This window comes from Microtus ochrogaster, chromosome 6 (genome assembly GCF_000317375.1).
Source record: "Microtus ochrogaster isolate Prairie Vole_2 chromosome 6, MicOch1.0, whole genome shotgun sequence".
Classification (NCBI taxonomy): Eukaryota; Metazoa; Chordata; class Mammalia; order Rodentia; family Cricetidae; genus Microtus; species Microtus ochrogaster.
Window position 1 is genome coordinate 55,951,844 of NC_022013.1, and position 15,816 is coordinate 55,967,659.

A 15,816-nucleotide genomic window follows, 5' to 3' on the forward strand; every position below is an offset into this window, starting at 1 on the left:
ATATTCTAATAATAATTATATTTACCTGAATTACATTGAAATCACAGAATTTATAGTTTTTGTTTTTTTCCTTTTATTGTGTAACCTTCAGGTAACACTTAACATAATTTTGACAAGTGATGATAAATTTATTTTGCATCCCAGCCCAGTATATATTTATTGGATGCAAGCACATATTCAGTCAGAAGATTTTTTTTGTTTTGTTTTTGTTTTTCGAGACAGGGTCAGTCAGAAGATTCTTAAATAGTACTTTCCTTTAGAACATAGTATAATCATTTTTTTCTTTAGTGACTTAATTTTTTTTTCTAAAAATGTTAGCAGCTTGCGATAGGGAAGTCCCTAAATATGTCTTCCATATAAGTCTGAGTGAATATAGGGTTAATATACCAACTTTAAATATGGAGACTTAAAAACCTGCGACAGGAGCTGGGAACGCGATTCAGCAGCTGAGACACTGAAGCATGAGGACCTGAGTTCTGATACTGAGAAACCCTTGTAAATATTGGTGGGTCTGCTGGTCCTCCTTCAATTCCAGCCTCAGAAAGAGTACACAGGGGTCCACAGAGCAACCTACTTAGCCGACTAGCAATGTAAATGAGCTTGGGATTTGGCTGAGAGACTTTGCCTCAATGAATTACGTGGAAAAATGACCAGGAATGATTCCTGGCATCAACCTTGAGCATCATATGCACAGGCAAAAACATGCATATACAAATATGTACACACCACATGTGAAAAATAAGAAGAAAAACAGAGCTTGGGCAGCTTTGTATAAATTTTATGTCATCATAGAAAACAATTTTTACAGAAATATCTTTATCATTTTAAGTGTTTTCCCCTAAGGATTACACCCATTTGCCAGGAATGCTTTCTGTTGAAGATGCTGAGACTTGGGCAAGAGCCATTCCCAAGTTCAGCCAGATAATGATTATTCGGCGTCCCCGCCTCACCTGCTGTTAACCTGCTTATTTTCACCAGCCTGCTCACTATTGGAGTTGTCATTGTCATTTGACTCAGGAATTACTATCTAATAATTAAACATTGCACTTTGGAAAGTATGTCTAAAAATATTTTGAAAATTTTATATATAGTTTATAAATATAGCCATATATTTAAGAAAAAGATAGAATTGAATATGTAAGCATCTTTCTTGAATTATCACTTGAGCTTCAGAGCTATTATCCTAATTTTATAGTCAAAGATATAAATCACTAAATCAGAGAAACCCTGTCTTGAAAAACAAACAAACAAATCAACAAATCAGAGTGATGTAGTAATTTGCCCAGGCAGAGCCTACATCTTGCAGTTTATTGGAGATGACCTTTTCTTTAAAATTTAAAATTTCCTCTGACATACAATATAGTGATACATTATAGAGAAGCTAAAAGAACTAAAATAATTTTATGTGTTTCCTTCAAGTCTTTCATAAAATAAGGATCTTTTGTAGTTCTAGAAATTTTTGAATCATGTAAACATTTTTCCCATAGTTGCTATAACTTGAAACCACTCTTTTTGTGGCAATGTATTCTCTATCACTTGGGTGCAGTTTCTGATGAAATATTTGTCTTCTAGTTCTTGTAAAGTACTGCAGTGCAGCTTATCCTTGTGTATAACCCATGCCAGCACCTCCTCAGGCAGCGCTCTGGAAGGACATCATTTACTAAAGCCTCTGCACTCACTAGGAGCAATTACTATTCCAGACATGCTGCTAGGTTTGATTTACATAGCCCAATCTGACTGACTCCAAAATGTGACTTTGATCAATTGTATATGCATTGTTGCTTCAGCTGTTGTGTTCTTATGAGCAATTTGCTTTAGGAGTGACTTTTCATAAAAATAAAATATTTTGATTGCCATGGAAACAAGGATAATTTGTAGAAACTGAACTAAGTCAATTGTATATTAAGCCATTTTTCTGTAATATTATACATACATATATTTTGCAGTCAATTTCAGATGCTATCTAGCATAGTTATTGTTTGGTTAATGAGAATTGTGCACCTAACTCATGGTCTAGTATGACTTTCCAGAAGCCTAGACACTTGTTAGTTTCTGTCAGCACCTGCAGTTGTGGCAGGTGCAGCAATTAGTGTTTGCTGTCTGAAGCATTTTGTGGCGCCTGCTCTGCAGATGATGGGAGTGTTTCTTAAGCCAGCTGCAGCTGCTGAAGCATTGCACTTCCACGCCCTATTCTGTTGGTTGCACCAGTGGAATTGTATTATTGTTAAGCAGTTTAGAAGTTTTTTTTTCCAGAGTGCTCTGTCTGCACCTGCTAGGTCAGGACGGATTATGTCTTTAGGGGATAGTTGCATGGATTCAGCTGTGTCTCACTGACTATGCCTACGGACAGTCACTCCTAAACATGGTGATAATTTAAAAGCAGTTTATTGGCTGTAAGCTCAGAGGATCTATGAATTCCATGTTTCTGTAGTTATATATATACACACATACACACACACACGTATATATATATACACACACATATATACACACACACATACATATAAATCATATGTTCCCTTAAGCTTTGAAATCTAAAGGACAAAAGAATATTCCTGATTTCCAAAAATCACTGGGAACGATGATTGGTTTCATTTGAAGCTAGTCACAGAGGGGCTTATTTAAAGAATCTGTCTTTACAGTGATGTGTGGAACTTCATGTATAATTTATAATATTTCTAAATTAAGGTCCAATTATACCTTTAAGAGGTCTTTAATGCCATTGTAACAATAAAACTAGCAAATACTAAATTTATTTGCCTTTATAATGTGCTAGAAGTTTTTTTTAATTACTAAAAAATATTTTCTTTTTCCTTTCTTCATAGGGATTTATATGGAGCTAATCTCCTTAGGTCTTTGGAATTTTAGTATTAAATTGGGTCAAAGTTCTTTTCAGTATAGTTTGGTAAGAGTGTAAGAAGTGTTAAACATACTTTTCTATGGGTGTAAGCCACTTTAACAAATAAAAGGCATATAAACTTATTAAATATGCTTTACCATTTGCAATACACTATGTTCAGAAATGAGTAATGCCTAGGAAAACACAAGCAGAGCAGATACCTTTGGCTGCCACCTAGTCATGGCAATCCTTGGTGTTCTGTCTGGTCTCTGATACCCTTGTCCTGTCTCTCTCTTGTCTCTGCTCTCCCATTGTGCCTTTGGCAAGGAGTTGAGAAGTTAGTCCATTACTTCTCTGACAAAGCGTGGTACAGTACAATTTCAGATTTTTTCCTACCACCTTCCTCATAGTCACTTTTTGCTTTTCTGTTTTCTCCCAGTTTGCATGGTGCATGTCAGCGTGCATGCATGAGATCTGTACAGGCATGTTACAGGTAGCTCCATTTCCATCTTCCTTTGAAGTATTAAAGTGTATTTAATAATAATAGTAAGCCTATATGTAGGTAAAAAATGATTTTAGATATTTCATGTGTGTTAAACAGTAGCATTTTATACTTGAATATTTTCTGTTTTCTACTTTACAGACTATGAAACATTTTACTGAGGACTTGGTATTTTTGCTGCCATCTTTTTTGCTAGTGACTAGAAGGGAAGGATGCTTATGAAACCCAACATGATAATTCTAGAGACCTCTGGGGTGGAATGAGAGAGGGTTCCCTCCAATGGTCACTGTGGAGCCACCTCTGTCCAGAGAGACTGCTCCACCAACAGGCTTGGGCTTGGTGTCTGGTTGGGGAGTCAGCTAAGAACCACATAGGAACTATGTGTGGATTTCTTACTTATAAAATGTTAAGATAATCATCTATTAAACTGCATATTATGAAAGCCCAGGAATTTATAACTAGTACCCAAGTAATACAGTAATACATTTTAGTGCTGCATTGTCAATTTTTGGATGGTTTAAAAGGGACCTTTGCCACTTGGTGAAAGTGAAATTTGAACTTTAGTTCAAAATATCTTTCATTAAGTGTCTGTGCCTTCATTTAGCAAAAGAAGAGGCTAAAACCTTCCACTCAAAGTCTCAGGAAAAGTAGTCCACCTGTGTTCAAACTTAGAATTGTGGTTTCTGCCCTTGGGCAGAAGGGAGCCTCTGCTTCCCTGTCTGTGATTTTTCCAATATTTGTAAGTGCCAAAACCCTATGTGAGACTTGCAGTTGCTGAGCCTAGCTAGACCTAGTAGACTTGCTATTATTTATGAAATTCCACTTCAGGGCACTGTGATCATTTGCTTAGTATCTCACTGATTCTAAGGATTAGATCCAGAACTCAGACTTAGATCAGTCTGATTATAGATGCTAGGTAATCTAATACTGTGTTTGACTAACTCTATCATGGAGCCATCTGGTTATTCTTTGGAAAGTTTTAATACTTTTTATGTTCTAAATCCAGTTCTTCTGTCCAGGAGGAAATTGAATGAATCTTCACTTCGCCGTAACGGCCATATATGCCTGCTGTTGATTTAAAACACATAACCGTGATAAATGTTATTTAACTATGCATTTGAACCTAGAAACCTCATGTTCTGTAGCAACTAATTTATTTTCATATGATAGATATCTTGACTATTCTACCAGGCCCAGTTATGAAAGAGCCATACTTTGAACTTTTCATGCTTAGCTTTCTAATTATCATAGGTGATGTGTGTCAAAAAGTTCGGTGCTTAAGAGGTTTGCATGCATAGTTATACTGTTGCTACTGGAATAGGGAAACAGCTAAATACCTGTTGAGATAGTTTTCCCAGTGTCCTGAGCCAGAAATGCCTATTCAAGTAGAAAAAGCACTTGATGGCTAAGCTTATAGGTCATTATGAAAGATATTTCTGTTGAAGTTCATATGTAATAAAATCAAACATTTTAAGAAAAAGTTTATTTCCTATTATCCATAATTATTTGTTCATTAACTTTTAGAGGTTGATTTTTATTTAATCATTAATTATCTGTTAATGATCTAACCAGTCTTCTTTGCTAGTTTATGGCCAGTTGAATCATTCTTGGATACACAGCTAATATTCACTTGCTCATTTTTATAGCAAGCGTGTATTTAATCACCACTGTGTGACAAATCCTACAATGGAAAATGAAGTGTGAGTGTGCTCGCATGAGGAGCTCCATGGTCCGGGTTATCCTTGTAAGCAGTCTAGATAGATATCTGAGGTTATCATTGATGATGAACATCATGCCTTTGCAGTCCCTGAGTAGTGCCTATTGCTCACATTTCACCATGTGACCTGAAAATATGTAGAATGGTATGGTGACATGTATTTATCTAAAACTCCTGTGTGAGACTTGCAGTTGCTGAGTCCCATTAGAGCACTGGACACCATTCTGGATTTCAGAACTGTCCTAACAGACCCTCCACAAGTTCCAAGGTACTAAGCCTCATTAATTTGTGACTACAGGAGGCTTCCTGAATCCCCCAATGGTTCTTGGGTGTTTGTTACCTTATGTTATGAGTCGTGTAAGCTGCTAAGGCCATGAAATGCATGGACTACTAGGTGCTTTCCCAGATACCTTGCCCAGATGATAGGAAATTCTGTGAATTTTCCTCTCCTCATATCTGTTTGTCCTGTCTTCTTCCTCCAAAATATGTTCATTTTGCACTTAAAGCTTTATTTGAGCTGTTGGTGATTGCTCACTTGGGCTGATGGTAGCTTACTACATCTCCTTAGAGTTTCTTCCCCTCATTGAATTTCTCACTGGTTCCATCAGAGTGAGCTCCTGAAGCACTCTGTATCCTCTGACCTGCTTACCATTCCTCAGTAGCTCTCATAATCTAGCATTACATAGCTTGGCAAGTTCCTGTCGGCACCAGCCTTGCCTGTTCTCCCAGCAGTGCTCTCTCCACATTCTCATGGCATCTAAATGACAGAACATCAAGTTCTTTGTTAGCCATGGCCTTGTCCCAGCTCACATCTTAGAGTTCCCTCTTCCTGTCTACCTGGCAACTCCTGCTCATGATTTAAAACTTTAGTCCAGATTGTTTGTACAATTCATGTTTGTGCTCCAGTCAGGGTTTTGTTTTCTTTTTGATTCCATGTTGTTGGAAGTGGTTTTGTAATTTATTTACAAGCTCCATAAAGCACAGGGGCAGCTTTGTGCTCACTTCCAGGTCTTCTCACTGCTAGTCCTGTGATTTGATGGACATGATTGCTGTGTAACAGTTACTGGGTAGTTTGTCTGCTTACGGCAATCTAGACCATGGAAGGATGCCTCTCCTGTTGTCCTCCGCTGCTGTTGCCTTAGACCTCACAGTGTAGCAACTTCTTATTCTCCTTAAAAGAGACTTTTTCTCTTCATAACAGTCGAATTTTCCAAATCACAGTTTTCAAACATAGGGAATTCATTTTAGAATAGGAAAATTATATTATTAAAAATAGTTTTGCATGAAGTATAAAATTTACATTATCTTATAGAAATAACATTATTTTTCAATTAGATGATGTCTTTGTTAGGTGTTTTATTGCTATGAAGAGACATCATGACTATAGCAACTCTTATAAATGAAAACCTTTCATTGAGGGGGCCCACTTATAGTTTCAGAGGTTCAGTCCATTATCATCTTGGCAGGGAGCATGTCATCATGCAGGCAGATGTGGTGCTGAAGCTGAGAGTCCTAGATCTTGACTCAGAGGTAACAGGAAGTTGACCAGGTCGTATCCTGAGCATAGGAAACCTCAAAACCCACCCCCACAGTGACATACTTCCTCTAACATGGCCATTCCTACTCCAACAAAGCCATACCTCCTAATAGTGACACCTCCTATGAGATTGTGGGGCCAGTTATATTCAAACTACTACATTCCACCCCCTGGCTCCCATAAGTTTGTGATAATGCCATAAGGAAAAATGCATTTAGTCCAACTTCAAAAGTTCCCATAATCTGTCACAGTCTAAACCATGTTTTAAAGACCACAGTTCAAAGTCTCTTATGAGATTCATGCAATCTAACTCTAATCACCTGTAAAAAAATCAATCAAAAAGCAGATCATATACTTCCCACATATAATGACATAGGATATACATTACCATTCCAAAATGCAGGAAAGTGAGCATAGCAAGGAAATACTTGACCAAAGCAAGAACAAAAATCAACTGGACAAACCCTACACTCTACTTTAGTTTCCTTTTTCTCAAATAGGAATCTTAGCTGCGTGGGATCTAGCCCTGATATTACCACTCCCTTGATTCCATTTCTTAATACATTTATCATTTATCTCCTTGAACACAGGAGTTAGCTCTAGTCCATGTTCTAGTGCTCTTTTTCTTCTCAAAATTTACATTTTGTAGTTTACCCCTACTCAACTTGCTTCTTTTCATTTTAAATCTTCATTAGAGTTGCCACTAATATCCCCATGATAGAGTCTGCACTAGATTGTTTTGAGAATTTTTTTTGCCAAGAGAATTAATCCAAAATTCTTCATTTTAGCCTCAGGAAGACTCTTTGGATAAGGGCAAAAGGCAACCACTTTCTTTACCAAATATCACAAGAAAGAGCTATAGGCAGCATACTAAAATTCTTCTCCTTTGAAACTTCTTGAGTGAGCCCCTGGCAATTCAAATAAGTCTTAGCACCTTTGTCTTCCATGCTCCTACTAGTATGGCCTATTAAGTAGTGCTTAAAGCATTCCGCTGGTTTCCTAACACAAAGTCTATATTATTCTAAACAAAATCACGATCAGGCTTATCACAGAAATACCCCGGTCCTGGTCCCAATTTCTGTCTTAGTTAGGGTTTTATTGCTGTGAAGAGAGACCATGACCACAACAACTCTTATAAGGAAAACATTTAATTGGGTGGCTCATTTGAAGTTTAGAGGTTCAGCCTATTATCATGACATGGAGCATGACGGCATGTAGGCAGATACTGTGCTGGAACTGAGATTGCTACATCTTGCTGGCAACTGGAAGTCAACTGAAAGTCACACTGAGGGAAGCTTGAGCAAAAGAAACCTCACCCCCCACACACAGTGACATACTTCCTCCAGCAAGTCCTTACCCTCAGCAACAAAGCCATACCTCCTAATAGATCCTAATTCCCTATGAGATTATGAGACCAATTACATTCAAATTACCACAAATGATAGTTTAGACTTTTCTATGTATAGCTATTTAATCTTGTTTTCTCAGCTGGAAGACTGAACATTGTATATTCTTAGCAGCTTTGCCATTTTCTGATTGTCAGTCTTGTAAATGGAGTTTGTTATGTTGAATACATGCAGCAGGTCTTCCCAATTCTGTGTTTCTCCATGAGAAGTGGAGAATATGAATAATTAGCAGGGCAAATGGCTGTGTCACCTTCAGATCACAGTGAGCCTTTTCTGGAAGGTTGGTGCTCTGATTACTTTGCCTTAATAAGAAAAAAATGTTTTTGCAGGCTAGTAGCATCTTTTTATTTCTAGGGCCATAGACATACTGCAGAAAAGTCATCTTTAGCCGGGCAGTGGTGACATATACCTTTAATCCCAACATTCGGGAAACAGCCAACACTCGGGAGACAGAGGCAGGTGGATCTCTGTGAGTTGGAGGCCTGCCTGGTCTACAAGAGCTAGTTCCAGGACAGCTAGGACTGTTACACAGAGAAACCTTGTCTCAAAATACCAAAAAAAATAAAAAAAAATGTCTTTTAAAATTGTCACTGATAGTTTCAGTTCTTGGATTGCTTTAAGATCTTTTAAACTGATGTGGGAAAACTACTCTGTAGGTGAAAGGAGAGAACAAGTACGGTGCCCTTGACCGGCAGTGCTGCTCTTCTCCAGGCTGCTGCCCTAATAAGGCCCTGCTTGATCTTTCCTTCAGTATTTTTGATGTTTGTGATTGCTTTTACATGCTCACCAGGAAACCTTCAGTAGAATCTACTGAATTAGTTACTGATGATATTTTAGTGCCTTTCAATTTTAAGGACAGTTCATCCTTCTCCATGGTAATGTATTGAAAATTGCCCACCGTCTTTGAAGTCTGGATAGTTAGCATTAGGCAGCAATTGGGCTAGCTTTATTTTAAACATTCTAGAGCTAGAGTTAATGTTAACATTCATTTTTCTGTACAGTTTAGTTTTGATTATTGTTCTGCCTTTTAAATACAGTATTTTTATTCTTAAAGAATTTTTTATTTGCATACAATGTGGTTTGACCATTCTCACCTCCTCATTTATTCCACTAAGCACTCCAAGATCTACTTTTACCTCTTCACCCCCTCCCAACATTGTATTCTTTTTAAAGACTAAAAAGAAAATAACCTCATCCAGTTTTTGTCTCCCATGTTCTCCCTGGTGTAGGGTTTTCCACTGGAGCTTAGCTAACTGTCAGAGGCAATACCCCTTAAAGAATACAGACAAGTGCTCTCCCAAAGCCATCAGCTGTGCATAGCTAGCTCCTCGGGAGTTGGGACTTGCTAGCTCCTCCTTCCTTCATGCTGGAATGTTGACTGGCAAGATATCTTATAAATCCTCCTGCCCACTTTAGAGCCCTGGTCAGCCCTCAGTCATCCCTGCTGAGTGGTGATCCTGTTCCCAGTGACTCCCAGCTATGCCACTCAGTCTCTCACTGCTGACCCTGGGCAGCCACTTCTACTGCTAGTCAAGGGGTGAAAGAACACAAAGATGCAGTCGATTAGGTCTGTCCCTTCAGCAGAAATGTGAGAGATACTGTGTAGGTTAGCATAGTTAAAAAGTATCTTTATTAGTGAAAAGGATCTGCTAAAAATCCACATTTCACTCCCAAAGTTTTTGACATTTTAGCCCAAAATATTAAATAGAAAGTAGGTATATGGGAGAGGAAATGATTGTTATTAATTTAACTGACTCCTATGTCACTTTGTACTTTTTTTTACTGGATAACCCAAAGAAAGGAGTCACATGTTTTCTCGAGTTTGTATAGATAGTATCATATTAAGCTGTTGAGGGCATGCAAAGCTGCAAGGCCTTGAGAACTTGGCTGCTGTGCTTTGGTTTCAGTTCCAGGTGGTTGCATGTTTATGCTCTCTCAGCTGTCCCTGAGAAAATTGTTGAGTGACTGGGGCCTCTAAGGGTTGAATTTAGTGCTGTGCATGTACTGGATTAAGTGTATTGGACACTTTTGTGTAAATCTTTAGAATTTCACATAAACTAACATAGTAGTCTTTACTACACCTTGTATATCTCTTGGTAAAAGAGATATAGCATTTGGCAACATGCATAAAAATGAACTTTAAAATGCATAATAGCTGGAGAAATGATTGAGTGGTTAAAAGCTCTGACTGCTCTTGCACAGGACCAGGGTTCAGTTCCCAGCAATCACCTTACAACCATGTGTAACTTTAGTTCAGGGGAAGTGATACCCCATTCTAGCCTCCAAGGACACCAGGGACACTTGGTGCACATATACACATGCATGCAAAACAATGATGTGAATAAAATAAAGCAGACAATATCTTGAAGTTTACCATTAAATGTAAGCGCCACTTAAGGACATTGAATCAAAACACTAATGAAATTTTCCTCTGTAGCCCTGTAGATAATGTTGAAGATGATAAATCTAATGATGCAGGGATTTTTTTATTCATTAAATATTTAAAGACTTTCTTTTGTCCCATTTAATTTTGGATTTTGTTCGGTGTTTGCTGCTTGTATCATTTTTGTTTGTTTTTTCATTTGATACGTATCATGAGTTTGCTTGGATTCTGCAATTCATTCTTTACTTTAAAAAAATCATGTTTTCCATATTAAAATATAATAGGTGTCAATTTGCGTAAGTGCAGTTGTACTTGCATTCATTCTGAGTAAATTTCTAATATAAATTATTGACTTTTTTTTATTTTAACAGCCTCAAGTATTACAGCCTTCCAGCAGCCATCCCAGAACTACAGACCACGCCCAGGGAAAACTAATAAAGCCACAACATACCGAGGCCCACAGTGAGCACAGAGTCCAAGGCATGTGCCAGGATGGTATACATCCAGATGGAAGCTTTACACATGGCTTGCAACAAGAAAACAGCTATGATTTGGAAGAGCGTCCTTTGTCGCCAAGCCCACAGTTGACAGTGGATGTGGTGAAGGACACACCTTCTGAAACGAGCCTGAGCAGGACTGTGAATGCTCAAGAGCCGCATCATTTGGCAAAGAATCAAACTAGTGACATGCAGTTTGTACCTACTCCTCCTCAGACACCTTCCCAGTCAAGTACAGTGGACCAGACTAAGAGGGTTGGAAGAAACCAGTCTCCTCAGCCCAAGTCCAAGCATTTAAAGCCATCCACCTTGAGTTCTTTGGCACCTCCAGATTCTGATTCATCACCACGTAGGACTTCCACATATAAGAAGTCACCAGTAATTGCACCATGTAATTCAAAGCATCAGCCAACATCTAATCAAAACAATCTCGCAAATAATTTGAATCTGAAAACATCTAAACTCCGTCCCCCTTCTGGCACTTTGAAACAAAAACAAATCAGCAATTCCCAACTAGAGCCTCAAAACTTCCAGGCCAAGACAAGCATCCCAAGGCCATTAGCACGACCAAAAGAACTGCAGAATCCACACAGCAGTTTGCATTCTGGGGACTGTGTGGCCTCTAATCGATATTCTCGTCTTCCTAAACCAAAGATACATTAAGTGCATAGCCATCACCTGCCAATTTGTCTTTCGAAAACAGTCTGCTCTGTGATAGCTTTATGTGCAGTTTATTACTATGTTGGAGGTTCCATTACAGCAAATCTTAAAATTAAAACTCAGAAGCTTCTACTAGTTTGGCTCTTCCATTTTCTATTCTAGTTGAACTTTATACCATTTGCACATTCTTGTCTCAGGTAAACACAAGTTTACTTCTCCATCTCAGAGGCTAAGTCATACTATCCAGCCCCCTCTCTGCACACCAGAAAAGTCAATATTCATTTACCAGGCAACACATGAACTTTGCTAATTTAGTCCTGTTGTGGCCCATAACTGGTTATTAAAACCTCACCCTTTGCTTACTCTTACTGTGAATATGGTTACTATTTGAACTAAAGATCCATAGTGATGATGGAAGATGATTGTCCATAAGCAGGGCTCTGGCCAGTGTTTTGTATATTTATGTGGTCTATGCAAAATCTCCACAATGAATAAAGACCAGGCTTTTAATGGGGGAATCCTTATAAGTGTTATCTCTCCTTTCTAGGATCAATAATATAGTCCTACTGTTTCTCCTTTTTTTTCAGACAAATTTCCCAGGCTGACAGTTTTCATTATTTTATGTAAGCCAAATATATGTTGTTATAACACCTTATTTCATACACACATGTACTATATGCTTACATTGCTACTGGGTAAATTTGGAGAGCTTGAGATGCCTAAGGGTATATTAGTTGTAACCTCTGTTGGTGCTAGAGTTTTGCTGGTAATTGAGTTTTAAACCATATTAACTTATAGATCCATCATATTACTTTAAGTTTCCACAACATACAGGGAAAATTTAAAGTTAAGTTTTTATTGTAATAATTGTATTGATTTTTGACTATTTGCTAATATCTGAAGACTGGAATAATGGACTTGAAATATTTGCACAAAATTTTGATGCGATATAAGAGGAATTTAAAGCTTATTTTCTATAAAAATGAGTTAAAACACTTTGAGAAAATATATATATAAATTTAAGAATATCATGATAAGTTGCTTTTCTGGGTTTCCTGAGTTTCCCTCTTCTATTTTGAATGAAGGTTTCTTGAAAAGTAGTTTTTTTTTTTTGGTGGGGGAGGATGAAACTGTAGCTAGGAAGCTGTTCTTCCTGAAGGATTGCTGCAGAAGGTAGCTGTGGGGCTACAGAAACCTGGGTACCCCTGCTGCTGACCATTTCTCAAGCAGTTGATAAATTTACCTTATGTTTGTCCAAGGCATACCATCTTTAGGCTGGTCATTTAATTCAAATTAAGATTTTTCAGACAAATAACCTTACAGGATCAGTATCTGATTAGCTGACCAAAAAAAAAATCTATCAAAAGTAATTGCAGCCAAAACAGTTAAACTGCTGCTAGGCTTCTTTTTTAAATGTCACTAGGTTACAAAGAGAACCGTGGTATCCAGTTGGTTAGTGGAAAGCTTCAGTCATCTAGGGGCAGTCTTCACCTCGTGTGTTGTGATCCCTCAATCTAGTCAGTTTGCCATTCGTAGATGCCAACCTTTCTTGGGTTTGGGAGTGGATGAGCATAGTCTCACACCACAGCACTTTAGTCAGAGAAGAACCGAAGCTCAGGACACCCTGACGTAGGCCAGATGCTATGGAGTCATCACTGCTGTGGGCAGAAGCACCTCTTTGTTCGGGAAAGAGAGCCAGGCTCCTTGCAGCTGTAGGTGAGCACATGTGCTTTGCCCTTGTGGGGAAGAGAAGCTAATCTCATCATTGCGTGTCGGCTACAGTCATACTCTAGCTCCTGCAGTAGAACATACTAGTGTCTGTTTCTTAAATTGGAGGTTTGTATAGACTTCTGTGAAGTGCTTTTGCAAGTTGGCCTTATCCTTAGGGGAAAGTTTCAGTTTTTAAATTTATTTATAACCCTCTGGTTTGAGGGAGATGTCTTCGTTGTCTATTAGATGAAAATGTTGACTCCAGTAATTTGTTTATTTTAATCTTTGACCCCTTTAATTTTTTTCTCCCTGATGAATTTGCAGGAATATGCATCCACCAGTTTATCCTCTATACTGTTGTTGGGCCTCGGTCTTGATAGAACATAGGTAGGCTCATTATTATATATTTTTTTCTTCTTCTTCGTTTTTGGTTGAGACAAGAGCCTCACATATTCCACGCTGGGCTCTAACTCATTGTACAGCCAAAGACAACCTTGGATATTTTATCGCCTGCCTCCATCTCCAGAGTGCTGGGATTACAAGAGTGCATGACCACACCTGATTTTCTGTGGCACTGGAGGTCAAATCCAGAGCCTCGTGTGGTAGGCAAGCACTCTGTCAAATGAGCTCCATCCCCATCCCTCATCAGTATACTTTTAAAACACAATGTATGCTTCAAATACATTACCTAGAGAAGGCATCTACGATGCATTTGCAAGCAACACAGAAGATTTGCCTGCAGTTTTCTGTAAAAGCTGCAAGAATATCTTGTCTGCTCCTAGTATTACTGAGAAGTGGAGATGAGGGGCACAGCACCGCTGTGTAAACAGAGGTCACACTCTCACATCTGCCTTGATCTCTTGAGTGCATCTGTAAACCAGCTCTCCACCAACTGTCTTTCACAGGAACGTAGCTCACTTTGTTCTTTTGGTGAGGATAGTGGGAGTGGGCGAGTTCCAAGTGCCAAGGGGAAGTTGGGCAGTTTTTACATGTGTGGGAAGAAAATATATAGAATTGTTCATTTGGCTTTTAAGAGGATGCGTTTCAGACGATTGATTTTTGAGCTAGAATTTTGCTATATGGCCCTGAGTTTGTTCAAAGAAAGTTTGGGCTGAGATGTTTATTCGTATAGGTACAGGTGATTCCAAGGTTTGCAACAAAGGGTTATAGATGATTTCTAATCTTAGACCATCTACCTGTTATTTTTCTTTTGGAGTCTCATTTTTCATTTGTACTGTATTTTCAGGCATATCAACTGCTGATCGCTGTATTTATATAGATGTTAGGGAACTTACTAAGCATTTTAGTAAGTAAAAATCTGAGTATGAAAGAAAATATCAGATATGCACTTTAAATGAGCTTAATTGCTTATAGTTGTGCCTGAAATATCAAATTGCCTCTTGTGGGTGTGGCTTTGTTTAGTGAAATGAATTTCTCTGTAAATGTTGCTGTGGGAAGGAAGCTGTAGAGCCTTTCACTGAACTGTATCCCAGCATGCCACTTTGCCCATGATAGCACTAAGTTTTCTTTGAATGTCCGTTGTTCCTTTTAGTATTTTACTCAATGTATCAAAGGCAACTTCATCCCCATAACTGTCATTTTGGAAAGGTTCCGGGCCACCAATGGTGTTCCAGACACAGGTGTTCTTGTTTGCCACCAGAGTAGTCTGACCAGCTTCCTGAGGATGCACTTTGGGGTCAACTGTGCTTGTGCTGAAGGCCAGGAAGACAGCAGCTCCATTCCCACACCGTCCGTCCTACACTGTAGCTTCCGTGTTGCTGAGTTAACTTGGGTAGTTACTTCTGCATGCTTATGCACACATTTGAAAATGAAGTATAGCCGTAATATAAATATGTAAGGTTTCCCTTGGAGATGATGGCCTTGCTGTTTTCTTGATTCTGATGCTTGAGTTCTATTTTCTGTTGGTCTTTCCACAGGTTTCTTTAAGTTTTTGCTGCAGCAGTTTGAGAGGATACATTTGGACAGATGATAATGAGGTTTCTATAATTATGTAACTGATTAAAGATTGTGTCTTCACCTTGTGAAGTAAAAGGCGCCCCCTTTCTTCTTGGTAGTGCATTGCCATGATGAGTAATGCTGGCCTTGAGAACTTAGTCACGACTAAAACCGGAAACAGTGTCTGCAATGTTGTTTTCCCCACTGATTTTACAATCCAGTTCAGAGTACATACTGTATATTAGAATTTGCCTGTAAAGGAATTATGGAAACCAGATGTAAAGTCTCTTTCTTGAACGTGTTGGCTTAGTAAATAAAAAATAAAGTTCATAATTATAAGAATGTGTTTGTCTTTCCACAGTTTGTTTTCTCTAATGTCTTTCCCTACTAAGATAAAGAGTACTATTATTTTCAAATTCTGATATTCTATTTACAAACTCTTATACATATACACGGTATATCTCAAGCCATGAATCCTGAGAATTTCAGGACTGAGAATTCACATCTTCACTGTCTAGTCTAGTGTGTTGGTTTCCCATTGACCTAATATCTGCTTAAAGAAAATACTTTGGTGAGTATCTGAAGAAACTACCTTGTTTAGGGAGATGT

The 15,816-nt window shown here is 38.3% G+C and overlaps 1 protein-coding gene across 6 annotated transcripts in view; it reads left to right on the forward strand.

The window, feature by feature from the left end:
• Ccser2 (coiled-coil serine rich protein 2) overlaps nucleotides 1-15,543 on the forward strand; it is a 114,599-nt gene extending 99,056 nt beyond the window's left edge. For 3 of the 6 annotated variants that reach the window (XM_005348597.3, XM_005348600.2, XM_013346836.1), the window contains one exon: nucleotides 10,756-15,543. In XM_005348597.3, coding sequence (XP_005348654.1) covers nucleotides 10,756-11,544 — 789 coding nt within the window. In that variant the 3' untranslated portion in view covers nucleotides 11,545-15,543. Of the gene's footprint in view, nucleotides 1-3,166; nucleotides 3,207-10,755 lie in introns of all 6 variants that reach the window. The other 3 variants (XM_013346834.2, XM_005348598.2, XM_005348599.2) reach the window with 2 other exon arrangements.
• Nucleotides 15,544-15,816: the final 273 nt, after the last annotated feature.